Genomic DNA, 27337 nt, shown 5'->3' with positions numbered 1-27337 from the left:
TGCTTCTCAGCCTTTTCCCTTGGCTGGGTTTGGTGTCCCCCACCTCATCTTCTGCCCTTTGCCAGAGGGGTGCAAAAGTCTCTCCCGCTGCTCCCGTGTTTTAATCCTTCCTGACAAACCAGTATTGGAGCTACACTGTGACATTAAACTGTCCCTGCACTGGCACTGCTGCTCTTGCACAGCAAAACTGGTGTGGAGATTATTAACATCCCAATGGATTTGGCAACAGACACTATAAGGTTCAAGGAAGTCCTCCGCTCCCGCTCAGAGATTTATACAGGAGCAACAATGCATCTCCAAGCCTGAGCGCAAACACTGGCGCTTAGCAGATGGCCCATGGGGCACATATATCCCAACGCACGCCTGAAAGGTCAAAGTCTCTGCCATCTGTCACACTCACACCCGATAGAAGACATCAATTAAAATAAGCACCTGGAATGACAGAGCACAGGGAGAGCTGGGGGGAAGGATGACAACAGAGCCTGAGCGAGTGACAGCGCGCTACACTTACTTACCTTTCCCAAGCAGTAAGCGTACTTACTGTCTGGAACACATAAGCCTGCTCTAAGTGTACTTACAGTATGTCCTGCTTCCCCTCCCAAACCAAGAGCCTTGATCCTCAGGATCACCTGGAGGCAGGTCTAGTATTTCACAACCCCACCACACTACAAGGGGAAGCAAAGCACTAGCAGTACAGTTAAAACTAAGGGCAAAGGGCTTTTTCTGTTTGGATTTTAAGATGAAATCAACTCCAATTACAGCCTCTAGCAATGGTTTCATATTGCTCATTTATCTTCTGCAGCCTCCACAAGCAGCTGGTATTTATCACTCCTATCATACTATGTGGGCTAAATGCAGCGGGGCTGGGAGAGGGAGGGAAGGGCCCAGAACAAATCCCCGCCTTGGTTCAAAAGCAACAGTCACGCCGAGTTACCAGCATGAGAAACTGCCCTGATGCCCTCCCTTACTAGATGCTGCAGGACAGGTTTATTACAAATCCACATACAGGAGGAGAAGCACAGTTATGCTGTCCCTGGCTCTGCTCTTGGCCACAGCAGGAGGTTAGTATGTGTGACTCCACCTTCAGTTTGTGAAGCTCATGCCATGGGACGGGGCTGTGCAGAGGTGGGGACAACCATCTCCACCCTGCTCTAAGTGCCTAACACAGTAACCAAGTGCAGGTATCAAAGGGAGTCTCTCTTTCAGGCTTTCAGAAAAACCTCCCACAACAGCAGCAAAAGACAAGTCAGGTCCCTTCCAACCTGCTAAGTTTCTGAAAACTGAGATGGGCTCTCATACCTCTTCATCAAAAGAGGCTCATCTCCATCACCTTAGCTTCTAGGGACTGTGGAGACAAACATGAACATAAGAACGTTATTCATCACTTTTTAAACTTGCCAGCTCACCAGTGAAGCTGGGCAGTGTCCTGCAGTGAACTCTCTGGCATAAGATGGAACTCTCTGGGTAACCACGCTGCAGAAAGCAACACTGCTGCTGTGAGTCATGCGTGAAGGTACAGGACAGAGATTCACACAGAGACCAGCTTTTTGCTAACAACAAAAGACTCGAATCAACACACAACACCAATAAACATGCAGAGCATGTCAAAGACCTGAAGACAAATACAACAGAAAAGAGGAAGTTCGAAACTTGACTTCTCTCATCCTACATCTGAAGGTATCACTTCAACAGAACGTAAATGTGGCTTCTCCTGTTCATGCTCTAGTGACTTCATGGTCCTTTGAGGCGGGGCAGGGGGAAGAAAGGAGTTTATCCATCCGTTGGTTCAGGGTCGATTGGTTCAGTATCAGAGGCACTAAACAGTCTCATCTCTTTTGGCATCAGTTTCCTTTCAAAATGATCTTCTAGCTGTCCTGTTCCACTTTGTTCTCCCTCCTTTGAGGTCCAAGTTCAAACGCTGGAAACTGGGAAGTCTCCGGTACTGAAATATCTGAGAGGAAGTGAATAGCTCCAGCCATGCCTAAAACGAGAAAGAAATCTTTGTGCATCTTTGACATTAAAATGGCACAGTTGACAGCAAAGGCAACTGCACCTGTTTGCACACCTCCTCACTAGATCTTTTTTTGAACAGGTGAACTTAGGGCTTACAGAAAGGCAAGTTCATCTGTATTTTGCCCAGAAAACCAAGTTTCACTTGAAAAGATCAAAGGCAAGAACCAAGATCTCTCTGCTACCACCTTTTCAGCTGCACAACCTCAATACTACTTCAATTAAAAAAAACCCAAATCCCTATTTGGACTGTCCCTCAGAATTTGAGCAGCTCTTGCTTGTCATTTCACTAGTTAAACAACAAAGGCAAAACTTTATTATACTTGTGATGTACAGATTAATTTTGCTGTTCGGATTCAGTTTGCTATTCATGAAGAGATCATCCAGAGCCTGAAGCACTAACACCAGTATCACCTAATGAAACTCTAAGGGTGACAGACAACAGAGGCACCCTACAGCAGGAGAGCACACAAATAGAAGCTCAGTTTTACAGTCAAGCTAAACCCCTATTTTATCAACAGCTAAGCACATGCAAAGGAAGGAACCTTCCTGACATACAGCATCTGATGCAAATGAAACCATCAAGACAATCCTGTAAGATGCATATGCAACCTCCACAGAAAGTGTCCTCGTACATGCAGAACTGGACAACTTCACACACAATTTTCGCTGCAAAAAAAGCCCCCCAAATTAAGATTTTTTTGTTTAAAAGTTGAGATTTCTAGGTTTTTCTAAAAAAAAAAAAAAAAATCACTGACATTAAAAAACTAAAATAAAAGTGGTATGTCAGCATTAAAGCACAAATCATCCTATTGTTGGCATTACTTCACCTTCTCAACAAATTTCAAAGCTCTTATACAATGGATTGTATGCCTGCTTTTTCCTTCTACGAGTGCATGCAAGGGAGCTCTCGGGAATAAGAATACTTATACTCTTCTCCCTTAAACATTCAGACAATAACTCTGTATTCAGAAGGGATGCACATAACTACTGCTCTCTTGTGTTCACACCTTGGATCGGTTTCTTTGTAAAAAAATCCTATTCAGTCTGCTGTAATTTCACGTATTTGCGATAGGTGGCACACTAGGCTCATGATTCATGAAGTAGTGGCGCTACTTTAAATCCTACTTGGGTCTACGACTCCTTGTGTTTCTCAAACATAAGGATGAGATAGGGACTAGAAAATAAACTACAAATAAAAAAGACACGAAGCTCTAGGAGAGTATTTAGGAACATGTCTGAACTTGCAGAAAAGCCTCTAAGAACTTTGCATTTCTTTTCTGTTCAAGTGATGTGGGTTCACACTAAAACTAGCTTTTCCTTGCTTTGATATTGCAGCAGAGAAGGTCTAATTCTGAGAAGCCAGAATTAGACCTTCTAACAGCAACTACTTTGAGACTCCCTGCCCACAGCTGCTCCTCTGCCCAGTCCCTCTGCAACAACACCTTCAATAAAACTGTTGCCAAGACTTCTGTTTGCTTTCAGCCAAGAGGCATCAGCACAGCAGAATTTTATTCAAGAGTGACAGGGGCACTGGCTTTACATTGGAAACTGCTGAAATACAATCAAAATTTTAAGTTGTGATAGTGAATGATTTTCTTTTGTCTCTCTCCCCTCCCTGCCTGGAGGTGGTGGTAGGGGGTGGGTCTATTTTTAATAGTAGAGGAACCCACCAAAGATTTCCAAACTCCTAGGCACATGCCAAAACTACAAGGTTGCCCTTCTCTTCTGTATAATACAATACCACTTGCAACACTATCGCTTTACCTTCAAAGAGAGAATAAGGTCGGTCAGGAATACGACATCCATGTGCACCATACTCCAAACACCATTCAGCAAACTGGGGAAAACATAAATAAAAAAAATAATTTTTAAAGACTGTTAAATACAAGCTCGAGTACCTGCGTATCTTTAGTAAGTACTAAATGTGAAATAGTGTAAGCAGAGACACAACACAGAAATCACTGTTCGAGATCAATTTGTCCCACTTCAACTGCGACAAGGCTGCAATTAGGTTTTAGGATACGTATTTCCACAGCACAAGTTCCAGTTTCATAACAATGTAATTAGGTGGGCTGTACTTAACTTCGGTTTTCCATAAATCAACCCTTCTACATGTTAATGAATAATGTTACAAAAATAGATATATTCAGTTTCAAGGGCAAAATTTTTCTAATACTATAATATCAGTTTCTTATCTGTCCTGGTCCTTAATTTATTCACATGCTCAAGACTCAGGGCTGTTAATTGCATTTTGATTTTCTTTCGCTTCCATGCGCCAATTTAGAGTATTAAATCTCTAGCTGCCGTTACTTAGTTTTATTTATTTTCTCTCCACAAGCCTTATGAAAATATCATTATAGATAGTTAGACAATTATGGTCATCAATATTTTGCTCCAGAAAATGGAATACCATTAAAAAGAGTTACCAGTGTCTTTCTTGCGTTTGATCAACACTGCTGCAGTAGCTACATCAGACATACATGACTTACGAACTGCATCTTGATCAATTTAATAGCAACCGTCTATTTCTCCTTTATGGCTCCCCAGAGCATACAGGGGCCACCAGTTCCCCTGGCATTTCTGTGCTTGGAAGCAAAGCACTGCTTATTCAAAATACAGCGCGAAGATTCCTGCAAAGCAAAGAACTGAGAGGTCTCTCCCCATTCCCCCTGCAGCTCGGGCAACCTGCTAGCAAACAGACCTAGCTCACTGGATGTGAGCATTCCCCCAGAGCCACCAATCTGTTCCACAGGAGGATAAAGGGTGGTATCTCCTCCCTTCCTCCCCCCACTGTTCTGTTGAAATGTTTATTGGGGGATAGATTTTTCTTCTCTTGGTAGGAGTGTGTGCATGTGTGTGAATGTCTTGAAGAAACCCAGCAAAAAGCCCACAAACACAAACATTGTGGTCTACACTGTTACTAAGAACTGATGAAACATTTTTGGGCCCCCCACAAGTATAAATCTTCAAACCAAGGTTTAATTTTCCATGTAATCTTGTCTTACATGTGAGGACAGAACATGTTTATGGCATGTTTCTAAACTACAGTCAATTCTTGCAACATCTACATCTTATTGCATACTAGCCTTTATTATGACTGCCAGCCTGGGAACTGCAACAGAAATTAAAAAAACATGCACCCCGGGCTACTGAAACACAACCATCATTTACAAGTTCATAGCTTCACCACAACTCACAGATCTAGTAAGCCACATTAGATTCTTTGTTACACCAAGGGGAAAAAATAAAAATAAAAATCTTCTGGCAGGAAGACACGAGCTATTATTTGTCACGTAGACTGGCGGTGCTTGCCATAACAGTGGTTTAATCACAATGCTGAGCGGCGTAGGGCTCGGATGCTCTCTGTTGCCTGGAGCCCAGGATGCCATAGCCCCTCTCTCCTCTCACACGTGGGGTAGCTAGGAGAGGCTCAGCCTCCTGGGAGCCTGCCTGATAATGCTGAAGAAAAGCTGCAAAGCCAGAAGGAAGAAGCACAAACCAGGGGTCTCTGTGAACCACAACCTTTCGAGCTCTTTTGGTTCATTTGTGAAACAGTTTCATGGCTCCTGAGAGGTAACCAGGGATTCCTGGCCAAGCTCCTTCCCCTGGGCCTCATGTTTTCGGTGTGAGCAAACAGCCTGGGAGGGGAGCCATCTAGTTCTCTCAGATACACGCCTTCAGATACCAACATAACTACATGTTTGCTTCCCTGCATGCTCTGGCTCAAAAAGAAAAGATTTCAAGAATGCCAGACAAGCAAATTCCTCTGCCTGTTTCAAGATTTCCCCTGCAAGAGCCCAAAGGCCTGAGTGAATACCGGAGATGCTAAAATGCAGAATGGCTGCAAATATGCTGCCAGACCTGCTGGGTACCTCCAGCAGTCTTTGGCCACTGTGTCACATCTTCCTTCTCAAAGGGATTTCAGGTACATAAGTAACCGAGTCTTTCTTCTTTGGCTTTGAAATAGATGCACTTCCTTTTCTCTAGCTTGGTATGGAAGAATGTCGGGGCTCTCTTGGCCCAGAAACGCAGCACCAACAGGAGTTGCCAATGCTGCGCAGAGCCACAGAAGATGTACTAGCGTGGAGGATGACAGGGAGAGCCCGAAAGCTGTGCTGACAGCAATGCCTGCTTGGTGCTGTGGCTCACAGGTCAGCAGTGGGTGAGCCCACAGGTAACAAAGTCACACATTTGCCATGGGAGCGCTAGGGGTTTATTACGTTCTGTAGGATGCAGGTATGCCCACCAGCATCCTCATGGTGTGATGCTTTGGTAAATGTAAAGTGAGACAAGCAGCAACTTTTTAAAGCTCTGCTGACAGTGGAGATGAATACGATAGCTTTACACATGGCCAGTGCTCATCTGAAAGCACCTAAAAGGCAACTCATCAAATTTCCCATTACAATACTTCTAAAAAGGCCTCAGCTAAATAGCTGCAATATGCAATATGAAACCTAATATCCATGAATTAAGCTGAAAAAAACCCAGCCAACAAACCAAAATCAAACCAAAGCCTTATGAGATGAGGAAACAGGGGCTGAGAAAGCCTTCCCCTTTGGTAACTGCTAGCATAGTCAGAGCCAACAGCAGAACCTGAACAACTTCAGTGGAAAAATTCTGAGTGTGTCTTTCTCTGCAATTTGTATTAATGAAAAAAATCTAAGTGAGCAATTTAATAACTGCAATTCAGAGCTCTAAAAGCCCCAAACAGACACTAGTCTGAAAACAAATAATTACAGAACACTACAAACAGTATCGCTTGAGGAGCTGAGGACGACAGTGGATGTCTCAATGGAATAATTAGCACCACATAACATTAGTCTGTTATTGTTCAGGCAGGCTGACTTTCAGACTCTAATTTCTTCTGAATATGTGTTTAGTTCCTCCCCCCTTGCAGAACATTTGCACGTTTCACTCTGGGTATTAAGACGGTGTGTGCCCCACGTACACAGTTGAAATCGTCCAGTCAAAGTGTGAGTAAAGGGGAGCAAGTGACGGGACACTGTTGTCCCACCCAGCCACGCTGCCAGCCAGCTCCAGCTCTAGCGTACAACAGCCTACTCTGATCGCAGTTTAGTCTTGCACAGGTATTATGACGTGAAAGGGAAAAGTAATTTTGTTGGGATGCTGCAGAGCTCACCTTGCAGGCTCGGTAGAGGTACTTTTTGTCCTGAGTTAGGTTATAGAGAGACAAGAAGGAGTAGCCATTGCCAGCAGTACCATGGCAGATCCCGTATCCTTTTCTCAATAAACCTCTCTGCCAGATGACATCGCTACATTCCATAGCATCTTTCAAGTATTTATCCTCTTTAAAAGTCTGTGGAATAAAAACAGAGAATAACACACACATAAGTTGAAGTACTACTGAAAACAAAAGGAAGCTGGACTTGAGAGATGTTTTGCTGTTGGTGTGGGGTTTTCCCAGATACAATTTATTTTGAATTTTAATAATCCATTCATCACAGACTTGCCTTTCTTTTCTTACTAAGTTGTTTCTCCTTTCCCTGCATCATGTAAAAAAAAAAACAAAAACCAAAAAAAACCACACCACCCTTCTGATTTCAGAAGCAAAAACTTGAGGACCCCAAAGGAAAAACTCAAGTTCAAGACCCTTGGTTCTACAACCTATAATCTATTTTAAGGGTATACGGTCTTTTTTGCTTCTCCCCTCCATTCCCAAACCACAAGATCTTTTGATTTGACATACAGAAATGTCATTATTGCCTCCAAGAAATGTAATGCAGAATACCGGACATCAAATTTGGTCCTAAAGGGCTAGGCCCTCGTCTTCCTGAGTAGCTCTTCCTGGTTACTCACCGTCTACCTTCAATTCCATGTCAAAACCACACAAGAATATCTCTTCGCATAGCACAGGGCTCTTTTCTCTGTCACAAGGACAAGTAGGAATACTCCATTACCTTAATTAGTGTTTGTGTTGGAAATACTCAGAAGCACTAGCCAGTTTGGGCAAAGGAACAATTTTGCAAAGCTTATTGCATCTGAAGTGCATTTTGGACACAAGAGAGCCCATCAAGAGAGCAGAAAACAAAAGCAAGTAACTTAGCTGAACACCACCAGACTTCCACCTATATAAGGCTACTTTTTTGCTCTTCTTTGCCTAAGACACTCTACAGATAAACGACACACACAAAAAAATCCATTTAAAAAATAGTAACTGATGCACTACTGTAGACTTTAGAGACAGCATCCCCTGCCAGGCTATTTAATAAGGTAATGGAAACAATTAACATGCAAGATTCTTAAATCCACAAGCTTGATAAAGAAGGTCCCTCTCTCTGAATAGGTTTTGTCAGCTACTTAGCTGTAACATTTCAAATTAAGGCCTGGCAACAGCATTTGATTTCCAGGACAAACACTTCCGTCTGTTATTACAAGTCCCTGTGCTCGGTATGAAAGCACAGCCAGCAAAACGTACTTCACTTTTTCTTATCACTTCTTCAAAAAGCAGAAGAGTAAAAGAAAAGCATCGTGTGGCCCATCACCTTAAACTTGGCCTGAAAGGAGACTGATACACAGAACTTGGTCCTATCCCTCTGATCTTCTGCAAAACATTTTGTGCTGGGGAAAGCATTGCATTGACGAAGAAGGGGGGGAAGGAGTGGGAAGAAGTTTGCAGTGTTAAGTGAACGTCCTACCACAGTCCAAAGAAAAAGCAACTGTGACTGCTGCTACATTCAGCAATGCTGTAAGAAATTTACATTTCGCATTTCAGGTAGCTGCATAAGTAATTATTCTATAAACCAAGCCTGCTTTTCATCAGCCCACCCAGAGGCCAACCAGGGAATCTGCCAAGGAGGGCTGTCAAAAGCAAGAATCAATTTGCATAGATTTAATTAAATGGCACACTTTCAAATGTCATGCAAATCAGAAGTGCACAACACAAGAGAGACAGCAAACCTAGTTAAGGGTGGAGAAGAGCAAACAGTAGGCTTGCGGTAGCTCAGTGGTTATATTTATGCCCTAGAGGGGCCTGGGATCTTTGCTCTGACATTAAGTTCTCAAGAGCAATATCTTAATAATAGAGTAATTTATGGAAGACATTCTTTGGCAAGATACACGAACCTACGCTTTTGAAAACCAACATAACTCTTCAAACTCTTGGGATGATGATTCAAAGAATTTAGGTCAATGTTCTCACACCCAGGACTCTGATATCAAGTTGTTTAAATACACGGCACTTTTCCAAGAAAGCCTTAAGTCTAGTAAGTACTAGCACCCTGAGAAGCAATTTTACCCACTTATTTCCTCTTTACAAACACAACTATTTTGAGATTTTCAGATGCCTAGACTAGGGTTCAGGCTTGAAAGTCTAGATCTAGAAAGACATAAAATGCAAGCCTTACAATCTAACAGGCCTGAGCACGGGTCTCTCTGTAAAAACAGAGGTCTATATGAACACAGAATGATTCACCTTATAAGCTTGCATGAGCATGTGGATGACTCCGGGGGCACCATGGCACCAGTGAACCAGTCTGTCAGTCTCATTGCTCAGTGACGATGGGTAGTTCCCAGATCTGAATTTTTTATGACGCACATAGTCAATGCTTGGCTTCACCAGCTCTGCCAGGGTCTCCTGGTCCACATTTGCAATTGGCTGAAGAGAACATTAAAAAAACCACCATCAAAAACATATACAGAAGTAGTAACAAATTGTGTATCAACATTAATTCTATGATCTATTATTTTCAACTATCCTACATATGTGCCCTTGATCCAAATACTTTGAATCACTTCATACAGATTTAATTAACGTCTGCTTACAATACCCTTGTGAAGAGCATTTTTACAGCTACTGTAGAGACAAAGAAATTGGGGCACAAAGTTGTTACCTGTCTTGCTGGATGTGACACAGAAAGACTACGGAAGAACTGAAAACAGAATATGGATTTCAAGATTCCCAGGCCTCTCTTTAAACCTTAACACAGAGAAAACACTTACAGGAGAAAGATGGGTTTATACCTATGTTGCTCATAATACACACTTAAAACACAATGGGTTACACATTTTGTTTTAAAAATAACTAACATAGATAAACCTGTCCTATTTCCAAATAAATGAAAAAGAATGTATGCAGTGGCATACCTGGCAAAGGTTTATGAAGGCTGAAGTTTTCCATCATAAAAATACCTCCCTGAAGCTATGGGCTATAAATCTGTATTTCCAATTTCAGAAGCAACAGCTACTTCTCCAAGTAGCTAAACATCTTTGTGCTACAAACTCATCCTTAGATCGCTCTTCTGAATTTTCCTTCTCACTTCTTCTATTTAGTTTACATCCTTGCCAAAAGGATAATATAGCCATCAACCTGCAGGCTCCTTTTAAGTAAAGGTTTAGAAGCTGAGTATCTGTTGGGTCTGCAGTTGTTCTTTGTTGCCATTCCCTCCTCTACCAGCCCATTTTACAGTATTTTCATAACAGAGCTCTCTATTTTCACAATCTACAAGATTTCTGGAATTCCTGCAAGCTGTGGGAACAACTGTAGAAATTGGAGCCTACAGGAGTCTAATAATGGGCTTATTTTTTTAAATAACTTGTCTCTGTTGCTGACTCGATGTTGCACAATTTCTCTGTTTCCCACCAGCTCCAGCACATTTGCATTCAATAGTTGAGCACGCTGCGACAATTGACAGTCTTACAGTCAAACGAAGGAAGACTTTGAACAACTGTATTTTCAGTAACCTGAAAAAAACAAAAGCCTCTATTTCACCTCATCCAGGAAAGCTTTGCCAGGCTTCTACCTACTAGGTCCCTCAAGCAAACTCCACCTCTGCACTTTTCTAAGCGGAACAGAAACCTTCAGGCTGCTGATCAGGAGTACACCTGAATACAGATCAGCTTATCATGAAGAACACCCCAGAGCTGATCAGCCCTCACTCAGACACTGCTGACCTGTGGGAAGCTTTGTTTTGGAGCTCTGATTTCATGCTGCACGCCTGCAGCAGAAGGCAAAGCAGACAGGCACCAGTCATAAATGCCTTCGGTCTTGAGCTGTGCAAGGCAAGCCCAGCCCAGCACGTCTGTTCTTGGGAAGTAAATCCAAGAAGAGCAGAGCTCTTTACAAACCTCCTTCTCACCTTGTGCTTCTGAGAAGATCTGAGTACAGGTGAATTCTTTGCGTAAGCTGCTGAGGTTGCCAGCTCCTACTTCCAACAGCAAAAAAGTAACTTACAGGTGTGTGTCCTGACTCTCTGGCCAAGAGCAATGATATGCAAAGAGATATTTTTGCCTCAGGGTTAGTGGAAGGGGCTAGGATTACAGACTCCCTAGCTAGCACTTCAGCATTCCCCCTCTACCTCCTGGATGAGTTATTTAACACTGCTGAATTCTTATTCTTCCAGTAGTCTTTTGTGAATAAACCCAGCAATACGTGTTTTGTCATAAAAGTGTACAGAAGTGATGATCAGTGACCTTCACATCTCAGATGCTATGTTGGACACCCTTTTTTTGTTCTCAAACAACGACTCAACAAACCATATCCTGAATTCTTTGCTGAAAATACAGAAAAATTCTCCTCATTTGGCGTGGGAGGGATGGGGAAAGGATGGACTCCAATATGCCATCTTCTTCTGCAGTGGATGACTCAATTCTGCATGACTCACAATATTTAATATACAGTGAAAAGACAGTAATCTAATGCTGCATAAACAATGGTTTTGTGGTAATTCTTAAAAGCAGCAATTATATGTAAAGGAAAAGATAGTTAAGATTTTAACATGTAGACAGAGTAGCTTTTGCTTAAATCAAAAAGCACTGTGCAATTATTTCTCCTATCGGCCTTGAATAGTAAATGAAGGATGGAGCCTTTAAAGAGGCTTCTTTAAACGACCGGATGTTTCTCAGAAAATCCAACAGAGCCAGGGAAGGAAAAATGGAAGCCAGGAAGATGAGGGAGCCAAAAGGGGGTGGACCACCTTGTTGAAACAAGCAGGAAGTGAAGACCTGTTGGAGTGAATCCAGAGGAGAGTCACGAAGATGATCAGAGGGCTGGAGCAACTCTCCTGTGAAGACAGGCTGAGAGAGTTGGGGTTGTTTAGCCCGGAGAAGTCTATGGGGAGACCTCATAGCAGCCTTCCAGTACCTAAAGGGGGCCTACAGGAAGGGTGGAGAAGGGACACTTTTTTATCAGGGAGTGTAGCGATAGGACAAGGGGTAATGGTTTTAAACTGGGTGGGGGGAGATTTAGATTAGATATTAGGAAGAAATTCTTTACTCTTGAGGGTGATGAGACACTGGAACAGGTTGCCGAGAGAAGTTGTGGATATCCCATCTCTGGAAACGTTCAAGGCCAAGCTCGATGGGGCTTTGAGCAACCTGACCTAGTGGGAGGTGTCCCTGCCCATGGCAGGGAGGTTGGAACTAGATGATCTTTAAAGGTCCCTTCCAACTCTAATCATTCTATGATTCTATGATAAGGGCACAGTAAATCAGAGCAGCCTGAGGCCCCAATGAGATAATCACTGCAGAAAACGGCTGTAGCGAGGTTAAGACATGCCCCCAAGTAGCAGAGCTGTAGCCACTTCCACGGCAGAGTCAGCCACTTTAGCCTGAGCTACCAGTAGAAGTGATGTGAGCTAAACTGAAACAGATGGGGAGAACTCACAGCATCTTTTGTAAATGAGGAATGGCTCAGCAGTAGCAACACCAAATACCAGCAGTTCAGTCACTTCTGCAATGAACATTTGCATGCAGCTTCAGGCTGCGAGGATGTACAATCCTTCCACTTGCCTGAAGGAAAGTCATTCTGCATGATCTGGTAAGAAAACTAACATTTACAAAGATGCCTAGACTGGCAGCATCTTTAAAAACCAGAAACAGGTACAATGCAAATTTTGCAGCTCTGTGGCCATCTTCTATAATGAATCTTCAGGCTTTTTCCAGATTGTACAACAGAAATAAGATATACAGGTCTTTTTTGAAAAACATAATCCTGTTGGAGAATCTCAGGGCAGGAGGGAATGGATTTAAGTGTGGGAAAGAGGAGGTATACAGAAGAGAGGAACCTCACTCAGGCCAACAGAAAGAGGACAGCAAGGGTCATAAACACAGTAATGAACATCAGATTTTTGGGGGAGAGATAGGTGGGATAAAGAAGAGGAAGATCATGTAAAGGATAAAAACATACTGAAGACTAATGTGTGATTAAAGATAGTCTTCAAGACAGTGTAAAAGAAAAAAAGGCACTGGAGAAGAGAGGAAAGGCGTGGAGGGCAGAAGGAGAGGACGTACCAGCGGTGCACTCACGTCAAAATAGCAAAAAATTGAAGAGTGAAGGATGGTGAGTAAGTGATTATTTAGCTGGACTAACAGCAGACACTAGAAGTAAGGATGAGGATGAGGGAAGGCACCTCATTGTCTCTGTTGAGGATATGAAACTTCAGCTCCTGGAACATCGGTGCTCTGAACTCAAGGGTTAATTTCTTCTGCTACCAGGGCCTGAGCTAGCATCTCTGCACAGCTCTGCACTGCAGAGTCTAACTCCAACTTGTGAGACCTGACCCAGCACAACACTGCACATGCACGAAAGCTGAAGATAAGATTCTCTGATGCAAAACAACACATGGTGTTTCATCCCAGCCCACAGAAGATGCTCTTACCTGCATGAGAATGTAATAGATCCCAGCCACTCCATGGGCTGCTCCAACATATTGCTTCCTGTGCCACTGGTACAACAGAGGACAACGGTCTGTTTTCCGCTCCTCCTTTGAAAAGTTTTTCCCCGATTCAATAATAGCATCTATTACCTGAGAAAAAGGACACACCAATTCCTTTGGACTTGAGTGTTGATGTAGAAATGCGATTTTTCCTAAATGGTGGAATCGCTTATATTTCTAAGAGTAGAAATGTAATATATAAGTATTTCTAATCACTTTTTTCCAGGCCTGCCTTCTCTGGTTCTGGTATCTGCAGAACAGTCATGCATGTTCCCCACGCTGCATTCTCCTTTTCACTTAAACACTTCCACACTTCTGTCTTAAGGTGTTTGTAACAATTTCCATGGCCCATCACGGACCCACCTGCACTGGCCTGTCTGAGTCCCAGCTGGGCAGCAGGGAAAGATTTTAAGAGACTGGAAGAGGAGACTGAATTTCCAGTTCTAGGTCCCTCTCCTCTTCAGCATCCCTCTCTTAATCCCTCGTATTATGTGAAGGAGTGATTCCAGTTCAACCTCACTGATGCTGTGGCACTAGAGACAGAAAAGTATCTTACCTCTTTGATAACAGACTGCGGGACAGTGTCCGGACCAATTTCAGTATTCAGGTACAGCAAGGCATATAGGTAACCCGCTCTGCCATAAAGCAGCTCATCTGGAAGTTCAGCATCTGTGCTTATGACCGTCCTTTGGAGCTGCAACAACCTGCATCAGGCAAGGAAGGTGGTGAGAAAGAGCATCTTTTCTAGAGACCATACTGGACTATGTGTTGCACAAGCCATCAATCAAATCAGAAGTCGGAGCCCCACCACTTCCCTTCAGTCATTCCCAGTTTAGCTGGCTACCAGGTTTACACACTAGAGCTCTGTGTGCCTGCCATCCCTGACAGGCAACTCAGGGCCAGGTGAGTATTAGTGCAACTATCAGGTTTTTGCGCGGACAGAAACAGATGTATGGGTGCAGGGTGGGGGTTGGATGAGGCCGGAGAACTACTCCAACAAATAGGGAGCACCACCTAGAGCCTCTGGGAATTTCACCTAAGCAAGGACCTTTAATTGTAGATATGTAAGAGGGAAATAACAAAAACAAACAAAAAAACCCAACACCACCATTCAGCACTCCCCCTTCCTAGATAACACGTCTCAAATGTGTAGCAGCTCCATTTTAAAAAGGGCACTGGTATTATGCACAAGTGTTTTGCTTGCCTTTAGCAATGAGAAAAACCCTTGGGCATGCCATCACAACTCTCATTTGCTCCACAGAGATTCTCTGCTATTCCTCCACCAGTCCGCATCAGAATTAAGGTGGAGCAGAGATCTGTTTTCTTGCGCACTCCCTCCCTGTCTCTTCCTATCTTTTGTGATTAAATTAGCAATTAGATGAAGCCATGGAGATGATCACATTTTAAATTGGGGGAGGGGGCAAGACAATCTGGATTAAGGCTAAATTCAATTCCCAGATGCCCCCAACAGCTATTACTTGGAAGAAATGTTAGCTCTACCATCAGGCTGGAGAAAAAACACTGATAAAAATGGCTTGTTTATGCTGTCACTGCTTAATACCACAGAAAAGCCACTCGCAAAAAAAAACCCAACCTATTTTCTGTTAAACTGTCCACTGTTAAGTTTTATTATTCAAATCATACAACTGGACAGCTACAAGGTAAAAAGTTAAAAGTGCAACCATAGATTACATTTTTACATCTATAATGTACCACTCAGCTGGTGTCATGGATATATTTGTGAACAAATAAGGAAGAAAAGGAACAATCAAACTAACCTCCTTGTCAGTCCTCCTCCTAGAAGTGATTTTCCAAGCAGAGGCGAGACTAAAAGATCTATTGCTAATCTCATTTTGCTATACTCATGCTTCATGCCTTACAACAACACTGCTCTCCTAGCTGCATCCAAAATCACACGCCCGAGTACACTGCCAGTTCTAAAAGCAAAAAAAAACTAAACCCACCACCCATTTCAAAAACTGAAATATTCATTCAGGAACAGCAGCAGAGATTAATCACACTAGAATTCCAGATTAGAAAGAGACCAATTAGATTTCCAAATATAAACCAGAATGAAGATGAGGACACAAGGCTAGTCCGCAAACTCTGGCAGCCTAAGGTATGCTGCTGGACCGCTAGCAGATGCCGAATGCAAACCCAACAGGGCTCCAGTCCTTCCAGCCCTCACTGGGACAGCAATGAGCTCCACACCAGCAAAGGGACAGTCAGTTCTCCAAGGAAGCTCTACATCTAAATGGGATTTCTCAAGACATTTGTTACATTTACATTACTTTAAAAGGGGCTGGAATTTTTTCAGGCTATTCTTCATATGTTCTAACCTAATTAAAGCCCTTGCCTTTGATGGCTCAGCAAATACCTCCTCTTTGTTTTATTAAATCTTTGTTACATATCAATTTGATGTACAATGTTTCTGTCTGGATGTTTCCAGATCCCTGCAGTGTACATGTTTTGTAATGAATCTACAATTAAGACCCACTCTTTACAGGAAGCATCACATACTGCACAAGCACTACATATTGCCGATGACAAGTGTGTGGCTTTTGTTAAATGTCACTTCAATGTGACAAAATCAAAACGTGCAAGCACTACAGATATGCCCAGGACATCCTGTTCTTACAGCGATAGAGGACTCAAGATAACCCGCTAAATACGAATCAAGTGTAAGCCAGCTTTAATAAAGATAAAGCCTGTTTTGTATTCTTCTACTGAAAACGTATCAAGGGAGAAAGTGTCTCCATTTCTTAATCATGTCCTCCAAAGCTCAACTTGCTAATGTTACTGAACCAATGCTCCCTACAAATGAAAGGCATGGCTTTTTCCACCATCAACCACTTACTTGGCAACACATTCTTTAGATTCACTGTCGTTTTTCAGCTTGTGATAAACCACTGCACCCACTGCCAGTGGCCCAGCATCACCACAGAGGAAAGTAACTCTTCTGCCATTCAGATTGCGAAGGATTCTCTTCACATAATCAAGAGATCGTTGCAAATGGCTCTGGTTTTTCGTGACACGGTACAGTTGCAGATATAAGAGGGCAATACCTGGAACAACCACATGAAAGATAGTTTCATTTACTTTTCCTTATAAGTACATCATATTCCCCTCTTTAGTGCCTCTGAACCAATGACTTCAAATGCAAACAAGTATTTGGGCAATTAAAACACGTCAGTCAAAGATCCTAGCTTATGCAATGGGAAGGCATCAGGCCATCTACTTTGATTACATTGTGACCAAAAAAAAAAAAATTTCTCAGACTGAAGCCCAACTGTAGGACTCACAATTTGCAGAGAATGAAAAAAATTCATGACACAGGAACCAATGCTCAGTGAAGAAATCACTGAAGACTCAAAAACTTGGGCTAACAAGCATGTGTATGATCAAGTACATTGGCTGTACAATACTCATCTATTATATGCAAGGAGTGACTTATTTTCCATTTGATTTGTAAACAGATCTTTTGATGAGTTTTTGGATTCAACTGGCCAAGTTCTTTATAACCCTTAAATGTATTTTACAACAAGATTATGAGCTTCTACAAGTTGAGCTGGCTTGTAAAAGCCATGAAGCAAACAAGTCCTCAACCTTCACTCCATTAAACTCATTACATAGTTTTCCATTAAAACAAAACAAAGCCAAACCTTAAAAATTGCAACAATGTAGACTGAAGACAAACATCTGAAATCCATCTAAGTGGATGGCCAACTGCATGCATACGTGTGCAGAAGCAAAATACTTACCTCCAGACCATACTGCATCTCAAACTCAGTTCTGGACAGGGAGAGCACTCTCCTGAGCCACAACTAAAGCTGAGTACACACAAGGCCCATTTAGCTCCACAGAGAGTCTACCTGAGGAGTACAAGAACGGCACCACAAGAGTGCTCGTGCATCCTCAGATGTTCTCTGGACTGGCTTTGAAAAGTCCTTTCTAGATGAGTCCAAGAGCAGACCTGCAGAGCTTGGTTAACCCAACTCAGTGGCATGGGAACTTGTGGGCTATTTACTGGGATTTCTGTAACCCTTTTTTATGTTGCAACAAGTGTGTAGGTTTCTGGGCTTGATCAAAGGATCATCAGAAAAGTAGCCATGAGGCCCAGTTCATCCAATCCTTCTTTGTTTCATACCCTTAGGATGGCTCCTCCAAGATGTATGGCACATACAAAGAGTATCGTATAAGCAAGATGGACTCTAACAGGAGTCCTATGATTGTTACGCACCAACATTGTGTGCTCCAAGATTTTAAAGATGTTTCACAAATACAAGCCAATGCTCAGGACCACACTGCCAATAAGATTTGTCTAGACTTGGTACATAACAAGCAGGACAGCTGTTTTCAGCACTGCTTTTACCTTCTGTTGTGGTTTGGCCTCAGCCGGCAACAAATAACCACATGGCCACTCGCTCAACCCCCACAGTCGTGGGGAAAAATCGGAAGAAAAAGGCAAAACTCGTGGGTTGAGATAAGGCAGTTTAACAGAACAGCAAAAGGGAAGAGAAAACAATAATACTGATAAAGGGATATACAAACGTGATTACAGTACCATCACTCACCAACTGGACCCGGACCGCCACGGCCCGTACCCCACCCCGAGCGGCAACTGCCTTCCCTCCCCTGGCCAGCTCCCTCTTATAGCCTGGGCATGGGTCAAGTGGTATGATACACCTGCGTCCCCTGCCACATCCCTGGAGAAATTAACACCATCCCTGCCGGAACCAGGACACCTTCTGATTTGCACACTAGCAAAATACTGCAAGGAGCAAGTCTGGGTAGAAAGTATTTGCACTAAGTATTTTAAAAGCCAGACCATTTAAATATTTTTTAAACTCTGAATAGAGTCATTTCCACAGGAGCAGTCTGTAACTTGGAATAGACGTAGTTGGTGGTCCTTCTACAAGATGGAAAAACCCCACTATCATTACACTGCATTACTTGTTCACCTACCTTCTTGTTTCAGATAATGAGGGCTGTGTTACTTTTAGCTTATGACTCATTTTCAGCAAGCTCTGGTTTGTCAGCTGTAACTTCAGTTGTCAGTCACAGTGTCGGAACACAGCTCCCCAGGAGCCGTTTTGTAATGTCAGTGCGAGAAAGCCCACCACTGGAGATCTTCTGCACTCACTTAGCAGCCACTCACTTTCAGACCTTGAAGCACAACTACCCTTTAAGTCTGAGTTGTCTAAAATTTCTCCACCCATCCACCCACAGCACCATCTGTACTGAAACACCAAGAAGAAAGCAAAGAAATGTTACCCTTTCACTGCCAGAATAAGCCTGAGCATGGGCAAAGCCTGGAGAGTTTTTCCAAGCTGCTCCTCCTCATGACACAAAGATAAAAGAATAGATCTCCTCAGGGCACATTTCAAACATGCTGTGCTAAAAGCATAAGTATGCCTGAAGCATGAGTTAGACAGAGCAGGAATAGAATATGTCATTGTAATAGCAAAGTGGCACTTAAGAGGCCCAGACGGAAAAGCATTCTGGCAGCTTGAAGAGCAGTGCCCGCATAAGGCTTGACAACTGCAGGCTCTGCTTAAAGGATCAAAAGGGCTCATTCACATTTGGACAGCATCAGTGATGCAATGCTAAATGAACGATGGTGCCTAACAATAACAAGCGCTTGCACACGCCTGTTTATCTTCACGAACTTCTTCGCAATCTTGCAACCCCACCTCCACACTCCCCCTTCCCCACACGTTCATTTTACCCCTTTTGTACAGACAGAAGCAGCACAGCCAAACTACCCATATACCAGAATTTAAGGCTCCAAGCTCCTGGGTGCAGAACACCTCACCCCCACCCCAATGATTAGAAGATGATGTTACCATTAGACAACTCCTAACTAATAGCAAAAAAAGATGAAAATAATTCATTTTAAGAAAGCCTTAAAGAAACAATACGTAAACCAAAAGAAAGAGCAGCGTTAGAAAATCCACTCCTTTTGCAAGACAAAGATCTCCATATGCAAAAGCCAATTATCTCTCTGTAACTTTGTCTGCTGAAGTTAACGGAAGTCATTCCAGACAGTAATGACAAAAGGTCCAGAGTTAAAAGAAACCAGCTCACACAAATGCCTGTATCAGATTATTTCTGCCATTCCTGTGAGAATATCAGAACCTTCTCCTTTTAATAAACCCAATTACATCATTTAACAAACACATTTCATTCAAATTCTAGCTTTCTCACCAGTCCAGCCAGTATACGCAGAGCAATCATGTGGATCTGCCGTCTTCAGCCCTTCCTCCATTTGTTGCAGAAGGTCCTTGATTTTTGCCTGGATCCGTTTTGAGAACCGAGCACTGACCTGAAAACAGGAGACAGGAGAAAGGGAGCAAGTCAAAAAAGGAAAGAATCCAAGAATGCAAACTGTCTGCTCCACTTTCTTGTTTGGAAAAAAAACAAAAACAAAAACAAACCAAACCCAACCAAACAAAATAATAACTAGGGAATAAATATTACATACAGCAATCAGCCGTGTCAAGGTGGTTCATCATAAGTGAATGCATTCTGATTACATATTAGATTACGTATTAGAGCAAGTTACTAGTACCTACGTTGACAAAAGTTATCTCGGGATGCTTTAAAGCCACACGAAAAGCAGCTATGGACACTGTGACAGTACATAATTATACCCTGCCCCTTATCTCAGGCTCTTATACAGTAAGCAAAGCTCCTCTGAGCTAACTAAAAGGTGAATACAAGCAAACAGAAGACAACCATCTGCTGGCACTCCATGGGCCAGTACTCCATTCAGGGTCCCGGTACCAAGGCCACGTTATGGACAAACACAGCACAGTGAACCTACAAGCCCCGTGTTATAGGTGCTTGCTCTCATCACAAGGTCTGTGCGCATCCTTTGTGGCACTATGGAGAGGAAGTAGCTAAAGGAACATAAATGCTCACATTTGAGACAATCAAGTGAAAGTCAAGCCATCATCTTTAATGACGTGCTCGATCACATCATCCACGATGTACTCACATTTTCTTCTTACATCCAAGACTTTTTTTTGCTGTCACAGTTTGCGATTGCCACATGGAAGGCAAGTCACATAAATGCCCTTCCTCCTGCTTTGTGCCCTCTCCTCTCCACAAAACAATATTAGGATTCGCATGCTTTATCATGAGAGGAGGCTGTTAAATGCTAGCTTTCTTATTAAAGACCAACTACCTGAAAAAAAAGAACTAGACACACAGAGGACGACTAAAAGTAGCTTGGCAGCTTCAGCTCATGCATGAAGGTGAAGAAACAAATCTTTAATTTTACACATTGCGTGTTATTACTTTTCACCAAGAAAAGTTTACATAGATGCTATATATGAAACATAACAGAGGATACTTTACTCTTGCCAACATTTCTCTCTCATTAAGCATACTGTATGGGAAGATACATTACTGATTATTCCCTTAAGCCTATGGAACATGGAAATAGTCAATGAACTAGAATTTATTGCCCTACTAACTTCCATGGGAAAGAGTATTCATGAAGTCCCTTCACAGGACGATTCTACATTTGAGTGGGAGCATCAGAAACAACAATCGAAAATTTATTTTTTTTATTAAACTGTACTACTTATTGATCAGCTTTTCCTATTAACACATTTATTAAAAACTATTTTATATATTTAAATAGAGCTTAAAGGCTAGGTTTACTTATAGCACAAGTTATCTACTACAGAGCCAGAGAAGAAGAAACAAAAAACCTCTTTCCTTCCCAGGCTATAGGAAAAGCTCTATCATTATCAGGTAATTGCATCATTCTGACAAAATAGTGATGTACACAAACCTCGTGCCACCCAAAAATATTCCCTGAATATGTTTTCCATCATCTACAGAAAGCCCCAGGCATACATTACTTGCCACCCATATCTTAATTATCCAGGAACACACAGATAAGAAACTCTTTAGAAACAGTGGTAACGGTTTTAAACTGAAAGAGGGTAGTCTTAAATGAAATATTAGAAAGAAATTCTTTACTCTGAGGGTGGTGAGACACTGGAACAGGTTGCCCAGAGAAGCTGTGGATGCCCCACCCCTGGAGGTGTTCAAGGCCAGGTTGGATGGGGTTTTGAAGAACCTGGTCTAGTGGAAGGTGTCCCTGCCCATGGCAGTGGGGTTGGAATCGGATAATCTTTAAAGTCCTTTCCAACCCAAACCATTCTATGACTCTATGAACATGGAAGCCAACAGAGCTTCCCCACCTCCCAAACCAAGAGCCACAACACAGTGGTCATCAGAAAAATGGCATTATGCAATTTGGCTACCTGTCAGCTTACACTGATACAAAGCTACTGTTTTCTGACCAGTGCTTGATCTCCTTCCACCTCTTGCTTCCCAAATAACATCTGCAACAAATCAGATTGTTAAAGGCTTAGTCTGATGTTAAACACATCTACATTTATGATTTTTTTTTACTGGAGAAGTAGAAATCATCTTGTTAGGAAGGTAAGTTCTTGTTTGATTACAAGACATGCCAAAAGGGAAGGGTTTAGATAAACAATGGGTCCTGGATGCCACCGTGCAACCGATTACTCAAAATACAAACTTTGTACTCTTGTTCAGAGCAGAACTTCAAATAAATATCAGTGAATTCAAACATCCATTCAGCAGATTTAGAAATCAAAAAGATAATAGGAATTACACAAGTCCTCTGACACACCATCAGTCTCCAGGGTGAACAGTTCAAATCCACTTTATGACGGTAGGATAGGGAGAGAGAAGGAAATTGTGGCATTATATCTCATGTTGCACATATACCACTGTAGGAAGGAGCCAGAGCCCCCTTAACCTTCCCCAGTAACTCTAGAAATAGCAACTAGACACGGTAAGTATCTGATGTCTATTACTCTTCAGCCTTAATATGGCTTCAACCCCCTTTTTGTTAGAAAACTGCATCACACACACAACATCCCCCCCGGCTCCTTTGCTCCTTTTGCCTAGTTCAGTGAAGTCTTAACACAAAGCAAAACCTTTCCCAAGGGCAGGGCTTCTCTCCTTCAAAAGACAGCTATGCCAAGGCTAAGGCATATGGTGAAACAGCATGAGGATACCCACGCGGATGCATCCAGGCATAGCTCTCAGCTTATCTGACAAGAGTGAACTAAGGTTTCAGACTCCTAGTTTATTTAGCTACTGTACATCGCAAGCAGACGGGTTATTTTGTTCTGACAATACATCTGCTATTACCAAATCAGGATATTTTTTATCAAATGCCAGATCAAATCACTTAGAGGCAGGAGGGGAGTACTAGGACATCAGGACACCTGGGTTCTGCACTGAAACCTCAGTCCCATACAAATAATTTAGCTCACGTTTGCATATCCCTTTCTGTAATACGGGAGTTGTAACTTACCTATCTTGATTCAGTGCTTGGAAAAGCACAGATAAAAAGTTATTTTTAATTATTATTATAATTATTTATCATCCCAAACAAAACTACTCCCAAGCCAGGGTGAATAGGTTATGAGTGGCAACAAAGTTTTCCCCAGCTACTTAATCCTCCACCACTGCTTCTTTTTTTTTTTTTTTGGTTGCTCTGAAGGTTTCACAACTGAGTACTGCCACTGCTCATTTGATAAGATTCCACTATAAGCTTATAACAGATGCTTACATGCACTAGAATAAATTAATTACATAAAGAAATGAATGCTGAAAGGTGGCTTTAGAAGATTTATAAATCTCCTTCAAGGAATCTTATGGCAGCATTACAGCTGAGCATAAAGCACGCTAACGCATGTTGAGCACAGATTAATTTTCATGAGAAGCATATCCATTTAATGAGGATGATTCCAGCTGGCATTCAGCCTTTTCTGCAGGTGACTCTTGTTATTCCTGTAGGGACAAAGAAAAACCAGGAAGCCTGACCTCTGATATCCAGCATCACATTTACTCCTGGTTCACAACAGACTGGGGGGCAACAGGAGCTGAGAAGTATCTTTAACTAGAAAAGGCTCTCTCCAGGAATTCAACTGCTGCATTACTCCTGTGCTGCTGCAGGAAGAACAAACACTGTCATCCCAACCACTGCTCAAATTTTACATCAGCAAAACACAAAAAATGAGAGCTCATTCCCCATTATACCCAACAGAACCCTGTACCATATCCTTTATGGTACCAACAAAGGCTCATTATCAGCATGAAACAAAAGTAGTGCAGAAAAATACAAATATGTTGGGTTTGCAAATTAATTGTTTGGCGATTTATTTGACCCGTATCACTTTTTCCATTGCAGTGAGGCAGTATGCAAAGCTACATCCCAATCGAAAGCCTTTCAAAGCCAACAAAAACGTAAGGAATGTAAGTGTATGTGCAACATCACTCACCTTTGCCACTAATGACATGGTGTCCAAATTACACTGTCCTTGTCAGCAGTACCTGTTTCCCCCACCCACTTTCTTTCATTTGTAGGGTTCCTAAAGAGAACTTAGATCACCTTCTTTTGTAAACTCAGCATTAAAACTACACGTTACAAAACATACACCATGATGCAAATAAAAATCTCCTAAAAGAAACGCACCATTCACTCGCAGCTGATATTACAATAATGCACCGATTCTTTCTGACCTACTTCTCCATTACAGCCACATCCAGCTTTACAGACACAGCTTGAAAACACGCCAGCACCAAGAGTGGAAGAGGCAATAGGCAATAAGCAGCTGCTACATATGTGTTTTATATCATGATTTCTGGTAGATAGCCTGTAACATAAAGTCTTGCAAGCACATTTGGACCAGATATCACAGTGCTTACCTAAGTCTGACAATGCAACCATGAGACCTCATGGCACTCCTTTTGTGGTTAGAAGTAATACTCTGGTTTGACAGACACAGGGTGAGTTATCTCATTTGCATTTGTCAAAGACATTTAGATACTAGCGTGTTTTTCAAAAACACCTCTCAGCATTTATTTGCATCATGGTGTACCTATGCCAAATAACTCGTGCAGACTCATGGCAGGACAAGGGAGATCTGATCTCAGCTTCCTCACAAGTTGCCAACATATCAGTCTTCCCTGCCGCCACCAGCTCCCAAAACAATCGTCTTGCTATTAATCCTGTTTTGCTATTAACCCTGTTTTACTTCATCAGCTTTTGGGGGACTGATGCTATGTGCAAAACTATAATGAAGGAGGAAGAAACTGATTCTGCAGAAGCAGCGAGGTGATGGCCTATACACACAGTGCTACCCATCGAACACGCAAAATACACTTTTATTTCATCTCATCTCAGTTCGAATCAGTTTAAGATGAGATATTTCAGAGAAAAGTGACTTAGCTGTTGGTGGTGTGTAGAACAGGAGACACAACATGGTGCTGGGTTTTCTGTAACCCAAAGGGCATTCATTTCACAGAGAAGAAAATACAGCTCAAGTTGGCACTGCAGCAAGGACTCATTCAAAACCCAAACTTGCACAGAAGACTGCAGGAGAAACATGACAGACACTGGTAAGGGAGAATGGGGCGGAGGACAACTCACAGCTCTACTGAGATGAGAAATCCTGGCCGTACTGAAATCATTGGGAACTTTGCCACTGACTGTAAGGGAGCCAGGTTTCACACCCACGCACTGGAGCATGGGTTTACTGAAGCAAGATGAGGTCTTACGCTTACCTCCTCACAGCTCCTGCAAGAGCAGAGCAGAAGGAATGGCAGTAGGATCCCACAAGCACACTCTAGCAAGGTCAGCTGGGAAGTGACCTGGCTGTTTGTACAAAAAACAATTTGTACTTTGTTTTACCTAAATCAAAAGACTGTTACAGCTCCAAGAGCAGCTTTTTTTTTTTTTTCCCTTCTCTGAAATACCAGATACTAAGAAACCTTATTACCCAGCCTCTGAAACAGTTTAACACAGTTCTCTGCTACTACTCAGTTAGGTCCTTCCAGAAATGAATGCCAGTTCTGCAAAACCACATGCTTAATAAATGATTTCAAACACTGCTGCCTGTAGAACACATTGCTCTGTTTTTCAGTGATTTGGCACCTAGTACAATACATGTGAGGGGGGGGGGGGGGGAGAAAAAAAGGGAGAAGGGAGAGAAAGAAGGAGAGAGAAATAAATAGCTGTAGGCAAACTACTACACTGCTACAAATTCCAAATTAGGACAGGCTTTAAATGCAGACATCACCCTACCTCAGAGGAGATGAGGACATGAAAAATAGAATTAAAAGGCAATCAATTCAAGCTTCAGGAAGAATTGTTTAAAGCATGTAAGAAATAATGAGACTGTGCCTCTAATGTATTTGTGTGTAAAAGGAGCTATTTTTCTCATTGGTGATTAGATTACAAAAAACCCCAATGCCTAAAGATTTAGATCATCATAGAGAGTCATCAAAAAACTTCAGATTATTGATAACAAAAATAAACATGATTAACAGACACCGAGGAACGTTATACTATGTTTTGGGAAATGGGAGGCTGATAAAGCAAAAGAACAATACTGAAAATCACTGGTCCTCCAGGTAGCCTAACACCAGCATGCTACTTCTTGAAAACTAAGAAAATCAAAGTCTGTTGTGAGTAGTATTTAAATTCACTCACTACACAGAGGTCTCCGCCCTAGCTGGGACATTTTAAGGTGGTCTACAAGTCGTAAAAAAAGCTAAAACCTCTACCAATACTGTCTAAACTATTTTGATGCACAGACAGCAGGTATATTCTACATATTGAACTTGACAACATTATCAGTGTTGCGAAGCAAAACAAACTTTCCTTCAACAGGAACATGATTTGCAGTACACAGAATCCTCTCTCTATTAAAATAGAACACATCTGAACTGGGGTGTGTTCTCAAGAAACGCAGCTATCCCATTCCACAGCTCCAGCAAAAAAAGTGGCAAGATCTATTCACGGGCTCTAGAGGTTCAATTTTGTCTTCAGTGCAACGAGTGGTATGATTCCCATTAGTGTAAGTGGTTGTATATCATTCCCAGAACAGAGAAAGCTTGCTGTTCTCAGGGAGACAACTAAATGCCCAGTGAGACAATCCAATAAATATAAAAAAAATACCTCAGGGAGAGGAAGGAAAAATGAGGCAATGACAAAGAACTTCACATTTTATTTTTTTTTTTAGCATACTTAAAAGAGGATGAAAACTGAAAAGCAATATAAAGGAATTATCAGAACTAACAGGAGATTGAGAAAGCACCAGGAAACTAAACATCACTACATCACCCAAAAGATAATCTAAGTAAATATTCTGCATCTCCATCACAAGATAAACTTTGCCAATAAGCATAAATAGCTAATTTAAAACAGGTTCTCTGCAAAGATTCCCCTGCAAAGCCTAATTAAGTACATCGTATGCATTTGTCAGAACACACAACCTTTTACTAATATTCTTTAAACATTATGGCAAGTCAGAAAAAACTTATCAAGAAAGAATTAGCCTAAAAAAAAAAGTTAACATTTAGGCATCCGAGTGACCTATCATAAAGTTGGAATCCAATTTCAGTTCTGGGGTTCAGATGTGATAACATCTTGATGCCAGGGGTGCTTTTCTTGCAAACACACAAAATCCTCATCAGGTTGCCTAGGCACAGGATTGCTTCCACCTTCCCCTGGATGAACAGGTAAGATCAGCCTGCCTTTGGTTTCCAAGTCAGTGGCCTGCAGATGGTGTGAAGGCAGCTCCCAAATC

General features: G+C 42.1%; 1 protein-coding gene across 1 annotated transcript; it reads right to left on the bottom strand.

Annotated features, from left to right (window-relative positions):
- Positions 1–1549: 1549 nt before the first annotated feature.
- On the bottom strand, positions 1550–23053 carry LANCL2 (LanC lantibiotic synthetase component C-like 2 (bacterial)). Its single transcript, XM_009889419.1, has 9 exons — positions 23021–23053; positions 19893–20010; positions 16543–16750; positions 14242–14389; positions 13629–13775; positions 9446–9628; positions 7154–7330; positions 3778–3850; positions 1550–1981 (listed from the first exon to the last, which is right to left on the bottom strand). The coding sequence occupies exons 2-9, from the start codon at positions 19951–19953 to the stop codon at positions 1866–1868; spliced, it is 1113 nt and encodes a 370-aa protein (XP_009887721.1). The 5' UTR covers positions 19954–20010; positions 23021–23053; the 3' UTR covers positions 1550–1865.
- Positions 23054–27337: the final 4284 nt, after the last annotated feature.

Source organism: Charadrius vociferus, unplaced genomic scaffold (assembly GCF_000708025.1).
Source record: "Charadrius vociferus isolate BGI_N301 unplaced genomic scaffold, ASM70802v2 scaffold97, whole genome shotgun sequence".
In the NCBI taxonomy this organism is placed as follows: domain Eukaryota; kingdom Metazoa; phylum Chordata; class Aves; order Charadriiformes; family Charadriidae; genus Charadrius; species Charadrius vociferus.
The sequence above is the reverse complement of the archived record's forward strand: the minus strand, read 5'-3'. Positions and strand labels throughout refer to the sequence as shown.

Excerpts from the sequence above, each read along its gene's own strand:
- LANCL2 (XM_009889419.1), bottom strand. The coding sequence starts at position 19,953 with ATGGAGGAAGGGCTGAAGACGGCAGATCCACATGATTGCTCTGCGTAT. Across the intron at positions 9,629-13,628 it reads TCTATTACATTCTCATGCAG|CCAATTGCAAATGTGGACCA; the intron begins GTAAGAGCATCT and ends TGTTCTCTTCAG. Across the intron at positions 7,331-9,445 it reads TGCTCATGCAAGCTTATAAG|ACTTTTAAAGAGGATAAATA; the intron begins GTGAATCATTCT and ends TTTATTCCACAG.